This window comes from Plecotus auritus (genome assembly GCF_963455305.1).
Source record: "Plecotus auritus genome assembly, chromosome: 6".
Classification (NCBI taxonomy): domain Eukaryota; kingdom Metazoa; phylum Chordata; class Mammalia; order Chiroptera; family Vespertilionidae; genus Plecotus; species Plecotus auritus.
Genome location: NC_137773.1, coordinates 31987381 through 32009534, shown reverse-complemented (window position 1 = coordinate 32009534; position 22154 = coordinate 31987381). Strand labels below are relative to the sequence as shown.

The 22154-nt window shown below is 41.9% G+C and overlaps 1 protein-coding gene across 1 annotated transcript in view; it reads right to left on the bottom strand.

The window, feature by feature from the left end:
- Nucleotides 1-5505: 5505 nt before the first annotated feature.
- Nucleotides 5506-22154, bottom strand: part of ETF1 (eukaryotic translation termination factor 1) — a 31939-nt gene continuing 15290 nt past the window's right edge. The window contains exons 3-11 of the mRNA XM_080673776.1: nucleotides 17937-18112; nucleotides 16669-16808; nucleotides 13320-13458; nucleotides 12788-12978; nucleotides 11369-11498; nucleotides 9636-9791; nucleotides 9148-9212; nucleotides 8051-8198; nucleotides 5506-7795 (exon numbers count right to left, since the gene is read on the bottom strand). Coding sequence (XP_080529902.1) covers nucleotides 7713-7795; nucleotides 8051-8198; nucleotides 9148-9212; nucleotides 9636-9791; nucleotides 11369-11498; nucleotides 12788-12978; nucleotides 13320-13458; nucleotides 16669-16808; nucleotides 17937-18112 — 1228 coding nt within the window. The 3' untranslated portion in view covers nucleotides 5506-7712. The remainder of the gene's footprint in view (nucleotides 7796-8050; nucleotides 8199-9147; nucleotides 9213-9635; nucleotides 9792-11368; nucleotides 11499-12787; nucleotides 12979-13319; nucleotides 13459-16668; nucleotides 16809-17936; nucleotides 18113-22154) is intronic.

Genomic DNA, 22154 nt, shown 5'->3' with positions numbered 1-22154 from the left:
AGATAGGATACCTCAATAAAGCTGTTAATAATCAACAAAAATGATAGCAGGGTGAAAAAAATCAATGTTCTGAAATCCCAGTGGCTTCCTGGCCTTTAGGGCAAGTCAGGACAAATCCATTTGCTTCTCCAAGCCGACTTCTCATCTGTCCAGGCTGGTCCCTGCTCACCAGTCAAGGCACCCCAAGATGAAGGGGGAACCACCTTGTCCTCCCCTTGTCCTTTATTTTTTATTTTTATTTATTTATTTTTTAAATATATTTTATTGATATTTTACAGAGAGGAAGGGAGAGGGATAGAGAGTTAGAAACATCAATGAGAGAGAAACATCGATCAGCTGCCTCCTGCACACCTCCCACTGGGGATGTGCCCGCAACCAAGGTACATGCCCTTGACCGGAATCGAACCCGGGACCCTTCAGTCCGCAGGCCAACGCTCTATCCACTGAGCCAAACCGGTTTCGGCTCCCCTTGTCCTTTAATACTCCTCATTCTTTCCAGCCAAACTCCCTGAATAAGAAACAGACATTTGCTGTTTCAAGCCTCTGTGATTTGAGGCTTGCTAACACATCATGACCCAGCCTTCTCTGACTGGTACACCTTTTCTGGTTAATTGGACTCACTTAGCTAAGCAATCAAACACTATTAACACTTTCCTTTCCTTTATTTTCTGTATCCAGATGGTCAATAGCCCTGATAGTTCTCCCCTTAAATATCCCTTAAATAATTTTTTTCTTTCCATCCTAACTGCCACTATTCCTCTTGTGACTACATTTTTATTAATTTTCTAAATGGGTTTCCTGTGTCACTCAGTTCTACCTCTACACGGTATTCTTTGATATCTGCTGGAGTGTTTCAAAATAACTTAAAAAATAATACTAATTTTTTATTGTTACTCTGGGCTAATGCCTGTGTTGGTCCCCACTGTATCCCGGCATCTTGCACAGGGCCCAGTGTACAGGAAATGTCTGGACATGCTTGCTGAATTAAAAAATGAGAACAGGGTTAACCCAAGTCCAATTTAAGGAATAGAGGTGGCAGTGGGCTGTCTACGGGAACTGAAAGCCAGAGGAGACTGGGTTCCTGAGGGCATTTGCTCAGCTCCCCAGGGAGGGGCAGAACGCCTTCTAGACAGTCTCTCTTCAGAATCAGTTTGACAGGTAGGGGAGGGCCTCTAGCCCTAAGCACAGGAATGCATCTTTACCTAGAGGAGCTTCAACTCCTATTCCCTCCTATTCCCCGGTGACATCCTGCTCTAGTACAGAGTCCCCTTCTGCAGGCCCTCCAGTGGGGCTGTGTCAGGAGGTTGGTCCATCTCACCCCACTGGGGAGCCTATGCTGGGAATGTACTTGGGTCTGGACAGCCATGTAACATGGGACAGGTGCTTGCATCAAGCCCTGATTTCTCCTCATTTTCAAGCCCAGTTCCCACCTCCCTTTCCCCATGTAGCAGAACATCCCTGAGTCCTTGCCTTTACCTCAGAAGATCCTTGATGTATCTGCTTAGAGAACCTTTATGAAATTTCCACTCTCCTATCCTGGTCTCCAGGCTTCCCTGGAAATGGGTTTGCCCTTTAGGTTTCTTTTGGGTAGGGGTGGAGAACAAAGGGGCTGAGCCCAGGCAGGGCCCTCAGCAGAGTGGAAAAGCCAGAAGTCTGACAGAGAAACCTAGATGGGACTAATTTGGAACCCTGGGGGCTGGACAAGCAAGTTAATCTACACACTCAAGCCAACCCTGACTCACAGGAAAATGACTTCGAAACAGCTTTCATAACCCCACCTGGATGTTGGCCACCTTTCCCCTCCCAACTTTGTCTTTGGCCTCAGGCCGCTCACTCACTCTCTCTGATCCTCCCTTTTCTCATCCCTAACAAGGAGGAGAAAAAGGCTTAAATGAAGAATAAGGAAATCATCCATGTGTTAAGAGCACTGAATTTGGAGTTGTAACATCAGGTGCTCATGTTGGCTCTAATTTGCGGCTAGAGCTCAACAGGTCATTATGTTACTCTCTGAGCTCCACCCTTCTATCTCTTTAATGAGGGAATTGGAATGTAAGGTGCCCTTCAGGTGCTAAAATGACGATTCCTTAAGAAATGAAAGTATGGAGCAACAAAGCTACATAAGGATGTGGCTGGAGATAAAGGACTAGTCTAGTGACACACTTGTCCTTTCTGAGAATGGGCTCTAGGCTCCCAGGTACAGCTCTGCCTTGTTCCCATCATCACCAAGGTTATCCCAGCCTCCAAAGCCCTTGCTCTTGATTCTGCCTCATCTCAGCCAGCACCAGACCAGACCCAAAGCCGATTTCATCTCTGAGACATGTGACAGCAGCTCCTCTCCTGACCTTGCCTCTGCTCCTCTTCCTTCCAGTTTGGGCCCAAATCCCAGGCTCAGACCACACCCCATCCCCTCTTACTAGCTGATTCAGAGTAGGGATTTCTCCTGAACTGAAAACAAACAAAAAAACCTTTCTAGCAGAACTATTCTAAATGCTGACCTCTGAGTCAAACCCAAATTCTGAGTAAAAACCAAACTCGAATAAACAATAAAACCAAAGTTGTGTTTTAAATACCTTGTGAAGCAGTTAGAACCTAAACACTCATTATCACATTAGTCCTATAATGGTCATGATAACTCTCAATTATTAAAGACAAGTGATGCTCTTACCCTTTTCTCCTGCATTTCTGAAAATTCAAAAATTTCCTTAATGAATGTCTTATTTAACCCCTTTGATACTTCAATGTAGATTTCCTAAGGAAAAGAGTATTCTCTTACATAACCACAGTAATTGAATAGATTTAACATTAATACAATACTTTTATCTATAGTCCACATTCCAGTTTCGTTAATTGTCCTACTGGCGACATATTTAAAAGCAGGGACAGAAACCTTAGTCTTTGAGAAATTTCACTACACATGTATTTTTCTTTGAAGATGTTGGATAAATTATAGGGGTCTTCTACAGAGTCCAAGGGATCTCCTTTAATCCATCTTCAACTATGGCTGTGGATGAGCTGAGCTGACCATCAAAGCGTTGTGTGTCGGGCAAGGTCTGAACTGTTAGATGGGTGCCTTCCAAATGCAATCTGAGTCATTGGTTGTCTCTGAAAACACAAGGGTTGGTGAGGTGAGTCCACCATCTATCATCTTCTCAGCAGTACCGGCAGGGTTGTATTCTTCTTGAGCAAGGAATGACGTGCATGTGTATTGGCCTTGGAACTAAACAGACTTGTCTTTGAGCCCCAGATTTTGCCACTTAGTAGCTTATGAACTTGGACTGGCAGATACAACAGTATCTACCTCATTGTTTTTCCAAGAATTAAAACCCTGTCTGGCACATGGTAATGATTTAACAAATATTAGTGATTGTAGTTATTTTACAGATGGGTAGTTTGAAGCTCAGAATGACTTCAAGGACGTCCTGGACGCTCCTCTCTCTTCACTTCTTTTGGAAGTTTGGGCCCTCCATTACTCCAAATTTTAAGGGTAAACAAGCTGTACCAGGCATATGCTTGTCACAACTCCCCACCAGAACAAATGTCTTCCACAGCCAGTATCCTTAACTCTAGCACCACCTTGTGGTTTGCCAGCACAAACTCACCCTGGTCCCTTCTGGAGGACCAAAGTTGGCAGCTTCCATCTTTGAGCCCTTGCTAAGTGCCAGGCATTGTATTATGCATTTCACATGCCTTATTACATTTAATCCTTACCATAATGTAATTGTTACAGTTAGGAAAGTTGCTGCTCAGAGAGTAATTTGCCAAATCTCACTGGCAAAGCCTGATACCAGGTATCTTGTTCACTGTAATACTATCTTGATAGCTTTACATCTGAAAAGGCTCTTTAAGCCCTAGCCGGTTTGGCTCAGTGGAAAGAACATTGGCCTTTGGAATGATGGGTCTGGGTTCAATTCTGGTCAAGGGCACATGCCCAGGTTGCAGGCACAATCCCCAGTAGGGGGTGTGCAGGAGGCAGCCAATCAATGATTCTCTCCCATCGTTGATGTTTCTATTTCTCCCTCTCCTTTCCTTTCTGAAATCGATAATAAAAAAAGGCTCTTTAAATTCACAAGCTTCTTTATAGTAAGGAAACAGAGATAGAAAGGGACTTACCTGAAACCACAAGCACAACTAATGGCAGAGACAGAACCAGAGCTGTTTGTCCAAAAAGCCAACTTGGCCTTGGACTCAACTGCCTCAGTCTGAGCCTGCCAAGCAATTTCAGACTATACCCACAACAGAGTTCCCAGACAGGGTTTAGAGTTGATTATTAGAGAACCCTGGAGGTAAACTGATTTCACATGTATCTCTAGTTCCTGTTGTTCACCCATGTCCTCATCAACTCTGGCACCCAATGTTTCCATACTCTCTGGCTGGTCAGTCCCTATGTCCCTGGAGGAACAATCCCTTCAGGGTGGGACTTGGCAGGTGGGAGTCCCAACAGGCGCTCACTCAAAAATTGGCAACAAAGGAGAAGCTGGCACAAGGCTTAAAATTCCACCTTGGCGCTTAGCCCTGAATCCACTGTGCATGTCTGGGAGCATCATGGCATGAGAACTGGAGCCAGAGAACAAAAGATGGCAAGTGCTGCAGGCCCAGACAGGCGAGCACAACAGCCCACATATCCGGCACCACTGTGCTGCCTTCCAACTTCTGACTTCAAACAGCACATAGGGATGCATGAGGAAAGGCATGAGCAGGCACATCTGCCCTTCCCAGAGGGTGACTGGGTTTCAAAGTCATCGCCTAGATCTAATTAGAAAAAGGGCCAAAGTATGCTGAAAAAACAAACACAAAGTGACAGAAAAAGTGCTATTATGGGTCAATTTCATAAAAAATATTGTTTTCTGGAGAAAGCAAATCATGCACCACTCTGGCTCTAGGCTTCCTTAAGTACCACAGAGGAGCTCAAACACCTAACTTTGGGGAAAACTAAATAAATCCTCTTGCTGACCTGGGCCAGCCTCATAAAGCTTTTTACTTCACTAGAGTGTTAGGTATGCAAGATCAAGTGGAAGGTTAGTTTCTGTTCTTCCATCTGGACCATTCTATTGACTCAAAGGAAACCAGATATATAAAGAAAACCAATTTTGAAATTAGGACTGGGATAAAATGGCTTTGCTACTAAAGAGCTATTACTTAACCTCTTTTGACCTGTAAAATGGGGTACATCATCTAGCTCCATGGAATGTTGAGTTACATGGGACAACAGTTAAAATGCCTTAAGATGGGGGGCAGGTTTTCCTTTGGTGTGCATGTGGAATCGAAGATACTAATCAGTTTGACCCCAGCAACTTGAACCTCCTCCCTCTGGTGTTAACTGAGATAATGAACTCAAGACATCCTTTGCATATATACCTTCCCATAGGCAAATGCCGTGACAACTAAAATCTTAGGCTGAAAGTTATCAGCCATGACTAAATTGACACATACCTTGGAGAGCTCACTCAATTTCCACATTCAGATCTTTCTAAGAACAATCCTAAAGAATCTCAAGCACACAAAATATATTCTTAAATATGGTTTAATACTCTTCTCCATTTCTGTACATCACGACACCAAGATTTTGCTGCTTAGGATCTCTCTGTAGAGGCTATAGAGAATGCAAAGGCTACGGTTTTTACCCCCTCATATTGATGTGTTTGTATGTTAAGTGTAATACATATCAGTATATATTGATACACACATCAATATATAATGCAATATATATCACCGAAGAGAACACATTGATTAAAGAAATACAAAAATTTGGCATCATTTCCAAACTTAAATAGTAAAAATAAAAACTACAAAAGGAGCTGCATACCCTAAATGTATCATGTGAAACAATAAGCATAGTCAAAAATGTAAATTTACATCCAATTTCTCTGGTCTTGTCATATCACATTAGACCCATTTACAATGGCAAAACCCTAAGGTACTGCTGCGAAGAGGGCATGTTTGCTAGCTCTTGGGTGCTCTGCAAACAAATAGCAGGGCCCAAAGCAAAAGCCTGTTCCAGTGAAGCCTCCCGCATTGGTGAATACCAAAGAACTGACTCTTCTCACTGGGGGTTGAGACATCAGGTTACACATTGACAGTCATTTGGACCTCAAAGTACAGTGTGAGAACCAGAAACTTTACATTTAAGACATACTCCCTTCATTCAAGTGAAACAGGATTATTGGAACGATAGGCAGGTCTGCAACCTAGGAACAAGGAGCTGGTTCAGACCAATAAAGCTACGAGTGACCGAGTCAAGTTAATGAAGAACAGCAGTCAGGCACTAAAGTGTTGAAAGTACCCAATTTGAAAACCAAATGCACCCCACTACCCTAGCAGTGTGAGGTGATACCAATTGACTTTTAAAACCTTTGGTCCTTCAAAGTCCACTTGGTATACTTTTTTCCATTGCTACCACTGGGCACATCCTTTACACTTTGTTCACTGTCACCACCTCGGGCACATGATGACCTTGCATGTCAGCTGGGGTCAAGTCCAACTCACAGCCCAGCTGTGAAGCATGAGCTTCAGGTTTTCAGGCCCACTTTGGACCCAACATGGTTATGTCCTGGTGCCAGAAGCTGTGTCCCATCCCTTCCCGCCCTTCCCACCCCCCCTCTCATGTTTTTTCCTATGAGAGGTACTTGCAAGTCCCATATTCGAAACAGATGCTCCCACCCCACCAGGAGGTCAGGGGTTAAAATTACATGCAGTCACACATGTCTTATCTGTTGTTCCTGTGAAGAACCTTGCAGTTCATCTTTAAAAAATCAAAATATTCACATAATCTCATGCCATCCAACGCAAGGAAAACACGACCACCTCCCTTTACCAAGGACAGACCCAAACAAAATAAAATAATCTTTAAATTTCTTTGCTTCCACTTAAATTGCATGTTTTATTTATCCCACTCCCAGCAATAGCACAGAAGCCCCAACATGTGCATCCCAAACTGGTTTCTAGGCTAAGATTATGGGAACCCTTGTCAAAGCAACGGATGCTAAGGGCTCCCAAAACCCCAGCACAAATTTTCCTGCAAAACACATGGAAACAGTGCACTGGCCCAAATGCTTCATGTGTCAGCTTGACTTGACAATGCAATCTGCATCCTTGAAACTAACAGTCTGGAGGAGGGACGGGTAGTGTAAGGGAGTGAAATTGCCTATTAGCTCACCCTTTCAACATTAAACAAGAGACCAAGAGAAATGATTCCAACATTTCACCACATATATTTCTTCTTATGCAGTCTAAGCTGAGAATGCCATGTAAATGGGTCACTGCGAAATGCAGCAATTTAATTTTTTTCCAATCAAAATAAGAAACAAATCAGTATGATCTCATGTCTATTAACTTTTGAAGGTTTACAGCAGTTAAAGTATTTTTGCTTCTATGTATGAAGGTTAAAAAAATCATTTTTTTTTTTCATAAAATACAAGAGCAACCAATTTCACCATCGAGTAAAAGTAAAAACTGGGATTCTTGTTTAAATTAGTCCAAAGTGGCATTTAGGAACTTAGTTGTAGGCTGCTGCTGTGCTGACACCATGACAAACCAAAGTGTAGGGTTGGGTCTGGTTTTGTTTCCGTTTTCTTTTCAGTATCCAATGCTCATGGATTAAGTTCTGGAAATGTTCCAATTGTAAGGCAGGGATCTGTTTGGATTCCACCACGGGTATGCTCCTTGGGTTGGATGCTGGAGGGTGAGGCACATTTTGCCGGACCCATGTCGACTACCTAGTAGTCATCAAGGTCAAAAAATTCGTCGTCTCCTCCTTGGTATTCCATTCCCTGGAAATCTACTCGGTACCGCAAGATACCTGGGGACACAAACCAAAGAGTAAATCACCAGTCTTCAACAGAATGAGGAAGGCCCAATTCCCTTGCAGAATTAAAGAAAGCTAAAAGGTAATGATTTAAAAAATGCTTCCAACCATGGAACAGGCAGTCACGTGCTGCCTCTACCCTCCTCCTTCAGTGGATGATATGAGATGAGCACACCTCACCTGAAGTAATGTAATTTGGGAAATGCCTTGGGCCTGGCTTTAAGCTTAGGTTTCTAATTGGCTACTCACCTCCAATTCCACCAAATCCTTTCACAAATTGGGATCCTTCTTGTGACTTATCTGTGACAATTTCCAATGTAGCTCCAAATTTTTTGTAGTTATTAGCAAACCATTCCAGCAGGGGCATGCTCTCAATTAGTTCATGTTCTTGTCCTGTCTTCAGGGGCGACCATGAGATATAGAAACAATGGGATTAGAATATAGCAAGACTTAGCAACTCTTGTTCCCCTGCCCATCATTCTCCCTCTCATTATGTATATGTGTGTAAAACTCTCTAAGTGAATTCTGGTTTCTGGTGACATAATTGTAACAACACAGAAATTCTGATTATTTCAATTATCGTTCTTCCCCAGGCTCTAGCATCAACAATGAAATGTCAACACACACTTAGCACCTCTTCAACTTACAGATCCTACTATTGTCTCTAGAAGTCAGGCTGTTGTAAAGGGTCTCTAGGCCCAGAAGAGACACACAGAATTGTTTTTGGGAGCAGCCTTATCAAAATAAAGTCTTAATCTCAGAAATGGAGGAACCTAGGACCTGCGGTGCTGGGCAGGTGTGGCACCTTAAGCTCTACTGATGCTTTTACACCAAACCTGAAGAAGCCATTTCAGCAAAACAGCTAATACAATAAGTAAAAAGCAGCACAGATTTCATGGGGCAGGAGAGGCACTACTAAATTAAATCTACCTCTGCCTGGCCAGCATGGCTGTGGTTGAGCGTCCACCTATGAATGAAGAGGTCATGGGTTCGATTCCCGGTCAGGGGACATGCCCGGGTTGTGTGCTCATCATTTATGTTTCTATCTCTCTCTCTCCCCCTTCCTTTCTGAAATAAAAATATATTTTTTGAAAAAAGAAATCTTCCTCTTCACTATTTCGAGGATGAGAATATTTAACTACTTAAAAAATAATCACAGTAACCACGACTTGGCCTCTTTCTTTGGAATCAGATTGGTATGTGGCGGATAGTAGCTGACCACCTCCTGTCACCCCCAACCGACAAATAGGAGGTTTGGTTTCCCAGATGGATACTCTACACTGCCAGTGCTCTAACATATGGATTCGTCTTTCCTTGCATGTATTACCAAGAAAACAATCACATACCTCTTTGTCTGTGAAATGAGATTTATCCTTCTCTTGTTCTGGAGTTAGATAGAGAATTTTCTCCTCTGCAGTAATGGGGGGAAAAATGTGTTAACTTGGTTTTCACATGCTAACAAGTATAAGCCCCATGAGATGAGTTAGGTTAGATAAAAGGGCTCCTGAACTTACTCTATCAACTTTTTTTTTTTCATATGATTAGTCAGCAAGCATCAAGTGTCTACTGGGTACATTGCTCCTATCATGAGGAACCACCAAAGACATCAAGATACAGTCCTGTTCTCCAAAAATCTAACCATCTTAAGTAGACATTTGTCAATTCAAGCAGAAACTATGCAGGAATATGCTACAGAATGAAAGAGATGGGAACAAGGTATAGATCTGCCTTCTGATTGACCCTGCAATCTGTCATCTCTCCTAAATCTCCACCCCAGGATTCCTTAATACATAGGTCAGTAATAAACAGCAATCTGATTTTCTAATTCTCATACCTTCTGTGCCTTGGCAATGAAGGACATATCTCATTATATCCAGATTTTCGTAGACTATTAGAATTTCTACAGCTCCCATTTCTAAAGCTTTTAGTGTATCTTCAACTCCAAAACAGTACTTGCCCGTGTCCTGGCTGATTTCATCAAAGTATCGTCCTGTAAGTAGGGACAAGTCAATAAGGACATATATTAAAGTTTCCTTTGTAGATATAGACCCTCTTACACTCAATATCAAGAGAAATAGATATATTAAAAAACCAACTTAAAAATGAGTAAGTGCTTGCCCTAGCCAGCGTGGCTCAGTGGATAGAGCGTCGGCCTGCAGACTGAAGGATCGCAGGTTCGATTCCGGTCAAGGGCATATGCCTGGGCTGCGGGCTCGATCCCCAGTAGGGGGCGTGCAGGAGGCAGCCGATAAATGATTCTCATCATTGATGTTTCTATCTCTCTCCCTCTCCCTTCCTCTCTGAAATCAATAAAGAAAAAAAAAAATATATATATATATACAAATATATATATATATAAAAGAGTAAGTGCTCAGAACCAGTGAAGAAAATACCACTAGGTGAGGCTCCAAAAATTGACTCTAAAGAGGCAATAGCTGAGCAAACAATGGCCACACTAATCTTTACTTTAGGCTCTCTATTCATCACTCTATTACAAAGGATAATTAATATGGGAAATAAGACTGAAGTTTAGGCCTGGCTGATGTGGTTCATCATTGACGTATGAACTAGGAGGTCACAGCTGAATTCCTGGTTAGGGCACATGGCCGGGAGTTGTGGCCTTGACCCCCAGTAGGGGGCATGCAGGAGGTAGGTGATCAATGATTCTCTCTCATCACTGATGTTTCTATTTTTCTCTCTCACCCTCCCTCTCAGGGGGAAAAAAAATACATACATACTAGTGTGTGTGTGCACGCGCGTGTGTATATATAAATATATTATATTCTAGAGGCCTAGTGCACGGATTTGTGCACCTTCAGAGGAGGGGATTGGGCTGAAACCAGCAGTCCACAGTCCAACATCCCCTGAGGGATGTAGTAGTGTGCAAAGTGGCAGGCGGCCAGGGAGGAGCCCGAGCCCAGGTCTGGGCGGCACTCCGCTCCTGCCAGAGACTGGAGACGCTCACACAGCTGCCATGAGTCGCATCAGGTGAGCTGCATCAGCTGAGTGGCGCTCCCACTGTGGGAGCACACTGCGTTGAGCGTCTGCCCCCTGGTGGTCAGTGCACGTCATAGTGACCAGTCAAATGGTCGATTGGTCGTTTAGGGATACAGACTAGAAGCCCAGCGTGCAAAATCTCATGGCCCCGCCCACCTGCCCCACTGCGCTCGCAGCCCTGCCCACCCACCCACCCACACGTGCCCGCTGCCCCACCCACCTGCCAGCTGTGCTGTGATCGGAGCCTGTGGGCCTTGGGGGAGGGACTGAGAGGTGCTCCATGCACTTCATGGTGACCGGTTGTTTGGTCGTTATGGCCACGGGCTTTTTATAATATAGATTATATAAAAAGACTGAACTATTGCCAAAGGGTAAAAATAGTGCAAATACAAACATATTTATTATACCTAATGACTAAGAAAGATTAAAATGATTCCACTGTGGAACATCTTAATAAAAATGCTAAATCTTCCTCTTACCCTTTCAGCATCATGTTTCATATATACAGTCATGTATAAACATATAAAAACATTTCACAGAATAAGTAAATAATTTGCATTCCACTGATACCTATTAATTTCTTTTCTTGAATGAATTTCACGTTGGAGAGGACTTCAGTAGATAACTCAATAGCTTGGTTGAATCCATTTTCCCCACCATAGGATATATCAACTAATTTTAAAACTTTTGATTGCAACCTCTGACACAATGAAAAAAAAAAAAAGCATAATTAGTACTTCAAAACACTTTCACTAAGACCCACTACCTCTTAATGGCATGCAAAACTTGGCAATTGATCACAGAAGTCTAAAGAGGGAGAACATGGAGAAAGGGTCCAACTTATTCATTAGTAGGTCTCAGTGAGCAACACTGCCAGGATATACTTCCTCAACTAATCATATCACATGTTCTATTGGACCTATATAACTCATTAAATATAAACAAAACTAAATTTCTTGGGAAGGAGCCAAAACCGGTTTGGCTCAGTGGATAGAGCGTCAGCCTGCGGACTGAAAGGTCCCAGGTTCGATTCCGGTCAAGGGCATGTAACTTGGTTGCGGGCACATCCCCAGTAGGAGGTGTGCAAGAGGCAGCTGATCGATGTTTCTCTCTCATCGATGTTTCTGACTATCTATCACTCTTCCTTCCTCTCTGTAAAAAAATCAATATAGCCGAAACCGGTTTGGCTCAATGGATAGAGCGTCGGCCTGCGGACTGAAAGGTCCCGGGTTCGATTCCGGTCAAGGGCATGTACCTTGGCTGTGGGCACATCCTCAGTGGGAGGTGTGCAGGAGGCAGCTGATCGATGTTTCTCTCTCATCGATGTTTCTAGCTTTCTATCCCTCTCCCTTCCTTTCTGTGAAATATCAATAAAATATATTTAAAAAAAAAAATCAATATAAAAAAAAAAATTTCTTGGGAAGGAAAGGGAGAATTATTAGTTCTTGCTATGTAAGGTAGTAGAGTACAAGACAACTTAGTTGGTGAGCCTACCATAATGTTACCTTCCTCACCCACAATGAGAACACCTTGGGAATGTGTCTTATGGCCAAGCCCACATCATAAACCAAAAGATCTTTCTGGATTAAATGCTTTAGGCTTAATAAATAGACCTGGGCTCGGGCTCCTCCCTGGCCGCCTTAATAAGCCCTGTCATACCTACAAGATTTTGCTTTACTTAAACCTACAAGAATAAATCAGAAAAAGAAAAAGCCAGTTCCTAGTTTTTTGAAATCAAATTTCATTTTAAAGTCAAGTATGACAACCCACTCAGAGGCCTCTATAAGACTAGAAAGATCCTATCTCAAAATGGCTGATTTCAAAAGTGAGAAGGCCCAGAAAAGCACAGGGGAATGTTTCCTAATAAACATCTGAAATCTCACCAACTCAGAAGCAGTAAAAATAAAAAGATGTGCATGTCCAAGTGGCTCAGAGGTCCCACCACTCCCACCCAAAAATTATATAATGGAGCATTTACATCTCACTTACCTGGTCAAACATATCAGATTGACTTAGTTCAGTTTTAAAGTCAGCAGATCCAGCTAAAACGAGACCAGCCACATTCACTTTGTCCCCAGAAATAAACAGCTGCACAGCAGTCTCAGCTACTTTCCGAACATAGTTATGTCGCTTTTCCATTCTTAAACGGGCAAAACGCAAGGCTGACTGACCTCCTCTACCTTTGACACAAAAGTGGTGAGGAAAAAGTAAATTATTAAGTACAAGATGTCTTGCTAATTAAAAATTAACTGAATAATCATGCTATCACCCCCCAAAAAGGACAGAGAAAAATCACTGTATCCTTAAATAAATATTTGGCATAAAACTTTACTTGTCTTCAGAGTGTGACTACTAAGTCTCCTGTCAAAAGAAGAGCCATAAGCACTACAGAGTCATTTCATGACGCTTCTATCATCTGGACTTACCACCCCCATCTCCATCCCACCCCCACCCCCATTGTACATCTGTTCCCTTACTGCTAGATATAAAGCAAAGGGCTCATATTCTCTTCCTATATTACCATGTTTCTTTGGGAGATCCACAGTGAATTTGTGCAGGACTTCTCTTGTGTTTCCTTGGAGTGTGCCAAAAAGTGCACCACTACCATCTATTACAATGAAGCCAAATTTGCTGTCATCTGAAAGTAGTGCTGTAAGAGCCTGAAAAGCAAACACAAGCACCATACAATAAATCTCAAAGTTTTGATAAGGTCATAACTCTGAAAGGACAATATAAAGCCCTTTCACTGCACTCAGTATGGTATGAATACCACAGGAAGACCATTTTATGGAGTAATTTATAGACTTCAGCTATAAATATGAAACTCAGAGAAACAATTTTGAATTTCTGATGTAGGAAAAAGCCAACGATATTGATATGAAGCCTTTCAACAAAATTGACCTGGGTACATGATTACAAAACCCAGAGTTATAGGGCTTAAATTCTTCCTAGTCCTTGAATTGATTTAGACTGATGGTAGTCTATGAACACAATATTCAAATTGAAAGTCTAACCTAAAAAAGTTGACGTTCTGTTACCATGAGTAATCCCAGCATTAATAGGCAGTATTCATCATAGCAAATATCTTGTAAATCAACTCTAGAGTAGTACATGAGTGCAAAACCGAGAAAGAGACTATATAAAGATCTAGTTTGGAAATGTTTAACTCCTATGTCTTAAGCATCATTAATAATATGAAGATATAAAACTCAATTAAAAAATGTTTAATTATCTCCAGGAAGGGAGAAGAGCAGATAGAAACATTGATGAGAAACATCATTAATTGGCTATCTCCTGCAGGCCCCCCCGCCCCGCGCCCCGGGGACTGAGTCTGCAACCTGGGCATGTGCCCGGACTGGAATCAAACTGCGACCTCCTGGGTCCTGAGTCAATGCTCAACCACTGAGCCAAACCAGTTGGGCCAAAACTCAATTTTATTTTAGAGGTGGTATAGCTAATGATTCTGAGTTTTTATGGGGGAAAACCTTCCTTCTACATTAGCAGTATATCCCCTATATTTCTGCCTCCTGAAAAAGCAAATATTTAAAAAGTCCTGGGATTCATATAGACAAATATTTTCATGATGGACTTTGAATACTATAGGCTTGTTAGATGACTTGCTAGATGGCAGCATCTTTAGAGCTAAGAAATTACCCATTCCATTTTAACTAAGGATGAAAACAGCTTCTTCAAAAATTGACTAAAAAGCAGATCACTAAAAATCAATCTTTAACCAAACTATGCTTGATAATTAGCATTGACATAAATATTGCACGTGTTAAAATTTTTGCTTTACTGAAATGCTGTTAGGTGGCCTGATTAATGCAAGTTTTTAACAAGTTTGCTCATCATGGAATACACTTATTCCTTATAAAAAGGTATAATTATCCGGATTAAACAGGACATAAGTTGTGTTATGCAATATGTCACATTCACATCCAGTTATTGACATATCAACTAAAGAAAAAATAAAGCTAGTAAGAATAAACGGTACCTTGGAAGAGGAAACTTAGTAAGCTAAAGCTAGATAATATGAGTACCAAGTACTATTTAATTCAGTAAGATACAAAATTTGCTTTCATCAAATCAGATATAGTAAGTGGGATAGGGTGGCCAAGAGCCTCCCAATCAAGATTTTGCCAGAAGAATGTGATACCCAAGAGAAGAACAGTCTCAACCATCTATGCACCAACCAAGACCCAACTTGAATTGGGCTTCCTGTCAAGTGAGCAAAAACCATCCACTGTAAACTGAATTGACAAGTGTCAGTTCTAATTCCACTGTAGAGATTTTTCCCTAGGTTGATGAAAGGCAAAAAACTGAACTAGGAGCCAGCTGTGAATTCCTGATTGTTCTATTGTTGACTGATTTAGGTCACTCTAATGAGGTTTCCTTTCCACCCTAACGTTCATCTTATGGCAGCTCTGTCACTCAAAAGTTTTATAGGTGAAAAAAAAAGAAAGCTCTTAAAGTCTTGATAGTAAAGATTTTATAATTTGTGAGCATGAACACAAAGAGTTCAAGGAATACAGGCAAGCATCATAGGTACTTAGGGAGAAAAGGAGACCAGGTAGCCAATTATTTCTTCACCTGTAGTTATCCAAATCCAACTTAGCACTTTACTCAAACATGATCAATGATCATGTTTTTCAGTGTGTCATATAAACTCTTCTATTTTTTGAAAATACCCACCCTTAAAATGATACAATAATTCAAAAAACAGTCTTGCAGCCCTAACCAGTTTGGCTCAGTGGATAGAGCGTCAGCCTGCGGACTGAAGGGTCCCAGGTTCGATTCTGGTCACGGGCATGTACCTTGGTTGCGGGCACATTCCCAGTGCGGGGTGTGCAGGAGGCAGCTGATCAATGTTTCTCTCTCATCGATGTTTCTAACTCTCTATCCCTCTCCCTTCCTCTCTGTAAAAAAATCAATAAAATATATTAAAAAAAAAAAAAAGTCTTGCAATTCCTCAAAAAGTTAAACACAGTTACCACAGGATCCAGAAATTCCATTGTTAGGTATATACTACCCTCAATGAAAACATGGTCATGCAAAAACATGTACATGTATCCCTGGACAGTGTGGCTCAGTTGGTTGAGCATCATCCCATGCATCAAAAGGTCACTGTTCTGATTCCTGGTCAGGGCACATGCCCAAGTTGTACGTTTGGTCCCCCTTCAGAGAGCATTTGGGAGGCAACTGATATTTCTCTCTCAAAAAAAACAAAAAACATTAAAACACACACAAAACCTGTACATGTATGTTCAAAGCAGCATTATTCATAATACCTAAATAGTGGGAATGCAAATGCCCATAAACTGATGGATAAATAAAATGTAGCCAATATCTGGCAATAAAAAGGATGAAGTACAGATTCAATATCACAACATAGCCCTAGCCGATTTGGCTCAATGGACAGTGTTGGGCCTGTGGACTGAAGGGCCCTGGGTTCGATTCTGGTCAAGGGCACATGTCCAGGTTGCAGGCTCAATCCTGGGGGGGGAGGAGGGGAAGGAGCGTGCAGAAGGCAGCCACCGATCAATGATTCTCTCTCATCATTGATGTTTCAATCTCTCCCTTCCTCTCCGAAATTAATAAAAATATATTAAAAAAATACCACAACACAGACGAACCTTGAAAACATTACGCTAAGTGAAAGAAGCCATTCACAAAAAGCCTCTAGTTGTATTGATTCCATTCATATGAAATGCCAATATAAGCAAATCTACAGAGATAGAAATAGATTAGTGGTAGCAGAGAGGGGAGGGATATTGGTGTGTTTGTGGGGGTTAAGAAAATGGGAGTGATTGTTAGTAGGTATGGGGTTTCTTCTGAGGGTGATGAAAATAGTCTGTGCTTGAACTTCTTACCTCTGTATGGAATTTGTTGTCACACAGATACAATGATGTATTAATTGGTTTGAAAGGTTCAAAGTCAATGTTGACTTTCTTTTCCTTTCCTTCTTCTGTAACAATTGTACCACAGTAAACAACCAGGCCATTTGGAGGTACTGCAAAATAAATACAAACAATTTCTCTACATAAACCCACAGCTAACTATAGAAAATGATTCCACAGCCTACAATCCCTGCCCTTTAAATCCCAATTGAAATAAAGCAGAAATATCTACAAATCTCTCAGGCAGAATTCTATCTTGGAATTTGAAACTTAATTGAGATGTTTTAATACTAATACTACTTAACTTTCAAAAAGTAACTTAAAAAAAGGGGGTTAAATTCCATGGTCAAAGGGACACCTTTGAAAGGAAACACTAGTGATCAAAAGCCTAATGGCAGGATCCAAGTGGAAAATATAACCAATACAAACAAAGCAGAGGAGAAAAATGATCAAGCTCCAGATTACCTTTTTTTCTTCTTCTTACAAACAGTGGTTTATTTTTAATGTTTGAGGAACCACCACACAAGTTTTCCACAGCAACTGCATTATTTTACATTCCTATCAGCAATGCACAAGCATTCCAATTTTTCCACATCTCGCCAAGGCTTGCTATTTTCTGTGATTTTTATTTTTTATAATAGACCTTTTAATGGGTGCGAAGTAGTAATTCATAGTGGCTTTGATTTGTATTTCTCTGAAAATTGGTGATGTTGAGCATCTTTTTATATTTTTTTTCTTTCTTAAGGTACTAGTGGCCCAGTGCACAAAATTTGTGCACGGGGGGTGGGGGGGTGGGAGGGGTCCTCTCAGCTGGGCCTGTACCCTCTCCAATCTAGGACCCTTTGGGGGATGTCTGACTGCCGGTTTAGGCCTGATCCCACTAAACTGGCAGTCGGACATTCCTCTTACAATCTGGGACCGCTGGCTCCTAACCACTCACCTGCCTGATTGCCCCTAACCACTCTGCCTGCTGGCCTGATCGCCCCCAACGGCCAGCCCGGCTTGCCCCTAACTGACCCCGCCCACCGGCCTGCTCACCCCCATCTGCTCCCCCTGGCCTGATCACCCCCTACTGCCCTCCCCTCCTGGCCTGATTGCCCCTTACTGCCTCTGCCTCAGCCCCACCACCATGGCTTTGTCTGGAAGGTCTCCCAGTCTAATTAGCATATTACCCTTTTATTAGTATAGATTACATATCTGTCCTTATTCCCCCATTGCCCCCCCACCCCTCTCCAGATTACCTTTGTTATAAAGTTTGAGTCTTTGTTGTACAGATGTAATGGCTCCCAGGACTGAAAGGCGGTTTACTCGTGATTTAATGTTAGACGCAGTTCCAAACTCATCTGCTAACATTTTTGCCACTCGTGAAATCTGGTCTTTGGGAGGAATGATCAATGATATCATGCTTGTGCCATTGCTATGAAAGAAAGAATAACACCAGAGATTCAAGTACCACATAAGAGTTTAAGTTCATGTGTCTCATTATTAAAGGGAGTTAGAGTGAGATTTTCCTAAAACAGTAGAAACAGATCACTCTCAAAGTGACCAGGAAGGTAGGGACTATATTAGTGTAATCAAAGGATACTCAGAGCTACAACACACACTTCCCTTAAAATATAGCTCTTAATCTTAACTGCACAAAATCACCTGGGGAGTTCATTCACCTGGTTCCTTTTCAAAAAAGGTTCCTGTAAGTTGCATTCCTTAAGGTGCTTTTCTCATCTCTTTCTTCTTGGTTTCAGAAATGTAAATATAATGAGCTCTCATTAACACCCAAACAGCATGGAAAATTTCTATTTATAAGATTATTTAGATCAGGTGGACTTCATCAAAATTAAAAGTGGGCAAAGGACATGAAGTTCTAGAATAGGCAACCTAGACACAGAGAAAGGAGTGATTGCCAAGGTGGAATAGGGAATCACTGGTAACGCAAATGGGGGGTTTCTTTTTGGGCTGATGAAAATTACAGCAGTGATTGTTGCATAACTCTGAAGAAACAACCCAGTGAATTGCACACTTTAAAAGGGGGATAGGCCAACCCTAGCTGGTTTGGCTCTGTGGATGGAGCGTCGGCTTGTGGACTGAAGGGTCCTGGGTTTGATTCTGGTCAGGGGCACATGCCCAGGTTGTGGGCTCGATCCCCAATAGGGGGCATGCGAGAGACGGTTGATCAGTGATTCTCTCTCATCGTTGATGTTTCTGTCTGTCTCTCTCTTCCCCTTCCTCTCTGAAATCAATAAAAATGCCTAAAAATAAATAAATAAATAAATAGATAGATAGATAGATAGATAGATAGGGGTAGGCCAGGACACATACAAGAACCAATGAATGCATAAATAAGTGGAACAACTAATCGATGTTTCTCTCTCATCCAATAAAAAAATACACGAAAGGGGGTAAGTTTTATAGTATGTAAATTATCTCAATAAAGCTGTTATTTAAAAAAAATCTATGGCAAAGACTCACTACATTATAGGATACTTCCTTTTAAGGTCTCTTGATCTCTTAAACCTGACAGCATACTAGAAAAGCTAAGGAATGGTTTTTCTCAAGAAATGTTATAATTTGTGTTTACTAATGTTTAAAAAACTAACCTTTTAAAAATCATTTATTAGAATGAATGGCAATATAAACAGAATCAAATCTATACCACACATATTATACATAGGAAATTAAAAGCCCTAAATATGTCTTCTTTACAATATCTATAGTACAAATTGAGCCAATTTATATGTTGAAGGCAAAAAATGATCTGATATGAGCAAATCATATTAAGAAATGTGGTATCATTTTACAAAACGTTTTCTACATGTTACTTTCTGAGATTCTCAGAGATCATGACCTTAAAGGTTAAGACAAGTGCCCAACTGGTGTGGCTCAGTGGTTGAACACTGACCCATGAACCAGGAGGTCAAGGTTCAATTTCCAGTCAGGGCACATTCCCAGGCTGCAGGCTCGATCCCACAGTGGGGCGAGCAGGAGGCAGTTGTTCAATTATTCTCTCTCATTTGACGTTTCTCTCTCCACCTCTCCCTTCCTCTTTGATATCAATAAAAAAATCTATATATATAAAAAAGGCTAAGTGGCCGAACCTCCTTCCGTCTGCCAGTTTAATCAATTTATCAGTCATTGTTTTAATCAATGTTGTTTTTATATCATGTCTTTGTTGCTGTTATATCATGTTATTATTTATTAACCAATTTATATATTACTAGAGGCCCGGTGCATGGATTCATGCACTGGTGGGGTCCCTTGGCTTGGCTGGCAGATATTGGGCCAAAACCAGCTCTCTGACATCCCCCGAGGGGTCCCGGATTGTGCGAGGGCACAGGCCAGGCCAAGGGACCCTGCTGGTGCACAATTGGGGCCAGGGAGGGCTCCAGGGTGTGTCCGGCCCATCTCGCCCAGTCCCAATTGGAGTTGGGGAGGGACCGTGGGAGTGCCTGCCCCCTGGTGGTCAGAGCGCATCATAGTGACTGGTCGAATGAACAGTCGGACACTTAGCATATTAGGCTTTTATTATATAGGATTTTCATATACATTTTACTAATTTTTTTCATCTCTGACACTTCTATTATAGAGAAAGGGCAATAGCGATATTAAAATCTTTCTTCTAATTAATTACCTTTCAGTGTGCACGAATACGTGCACCGGGTCACTACTTTTAAAAATAAAAACATATTTTTTTTTAAAAAAGGCTATAAGTTTAATCATTTTAAGTATTAGTATCATGTGGAAACAGGTGAGCCTTTTTTTTTTTTTTTTGCCCTAGCCAGTTTGGCTCAGTGGGTAGAACATCGGCCTGCAGACCAAAGGGTCCCAGGTTTGATTCCGGTCAAGGGCACTTACCTTGGCTGTAGGCTCCTCCTTGGCCTGGGCCCTCGTCGGGGCTTGTGCAGGAGGCAACCAATCGATGTGTTTCTCTCACATCTATGTTTCTCTCTCTAAAAATCAATGGAAAAATATCCTCGGGTGAGAATTAACAACAACAAAAAAACCAATGACAACAAATTTTTTTTTTATTGATTTGAGAGAGAGAGAGAAAGAGAAAAAGAGAAGAGAGAGAAACACTAATTTGTTGTTCCACTGACTTATGTACTCATGGGTTGGTTCTTTTATGTGCCCTGACCAGGGATCAAACCAGAAATCTTGGTGTATGGGGGCGACACTCTCACCAACTGAACTACCTAGCCAGAGCAAGGGTGTTTTTAGGTAAACTGGGAAGACTGTCAAAAACGCCTAAGGGCCCTAGCTGGTTTGGCCCAGTGGATACAGTGTCCGTCTGTGGACTAAAAGGTCCTGGGTTTGATTCCAGCGAAGGGCATATGCCTGGGTTGTGGGCTTGATCCCCAGTAGGGGGCATGCAGGGGGCAGCTGATCAATGATTCTCTCTCATCACTTATGTTTCTATCTCTCTATCCCTCTCCCTTCCTCTCTGAAATCAATAAACCAAACCAAACAAAAAAAAACGCCTAAGGGCCCTGGCTGGTATGGCTCATTTGGTTGAGCATTTGTCCAGTACACAGAGAGACTGCTGCTTCAATTCCCAGTTGGGGCATATGCCCGGTTGCAGCTCCATCCCCAATGGGGGGTGGTGGTGGTGGTGCAGGAGGCAGTCAATTAATGTCCGCCCCCCCCACCCCCCCGCCACACTCGTCCTCTCTAAAATCAACAAAAACACATTAAAAACAAATGTACAATTAAGGCCCAGCTGGAGTGGCTCAGTTGGTTGAACATCGTTCTGTGCACCAAAAGGTTGCCGGTTAGATCCCTGAACAGAAGGCAACTGAAAGATGTTTCTCTTTCACCTCTCCCCCTACCCCTTCCTCTAAACATGTCCTCGGGCAAGGATTTAAAATAAATTAATAAATAAAATGTCAAAGCTTAAAACAAACAGCCAAGTTTTCCACTAATTACATATATCCAGTGTCCAGCAGAAGTTGCCAAAAAAAAGAAATTAGAAAGATGGATACAAGATCAAGTCAAATGGCTTATGTGCCAAGTGACTAATAAAAAGAAGCGAAGAAGCACAGTCAGGGGAACAATAACAAACATTAGAAGAAACCCTATATTAGCTTTGTCATAGGACCTAATTTACACAAGATCCTGCCTCTGAAAGTTTGCTCCTAGTGGTAAATCACACAGGTCCTCTGGTAAGACGCATTCTTTACATGCAAACAAACTGGCTATCTGGTCCTTCCACTATCAAAACAGTTAGTTCCGTCCTGGCCTGTGTCCCTCACTGGTTAGAGCACAGGCCCTTGAAGCAAAGGGTCATGGGTTCGATCCCTGCCCCCTAGCCAGGGCGTGTGCTGGAGGCAACCAGTCGATGTGTCAGACACATAGATGTCTGTCTCTCTCTCTCCTACTCTCTCTGAAAAGCAATGGAAAAAAATACCAGGCAAGGATTAACAATAGCAAAAAACAAAGCAAAAAAAAAACAGTTAGTTCCAGATTGT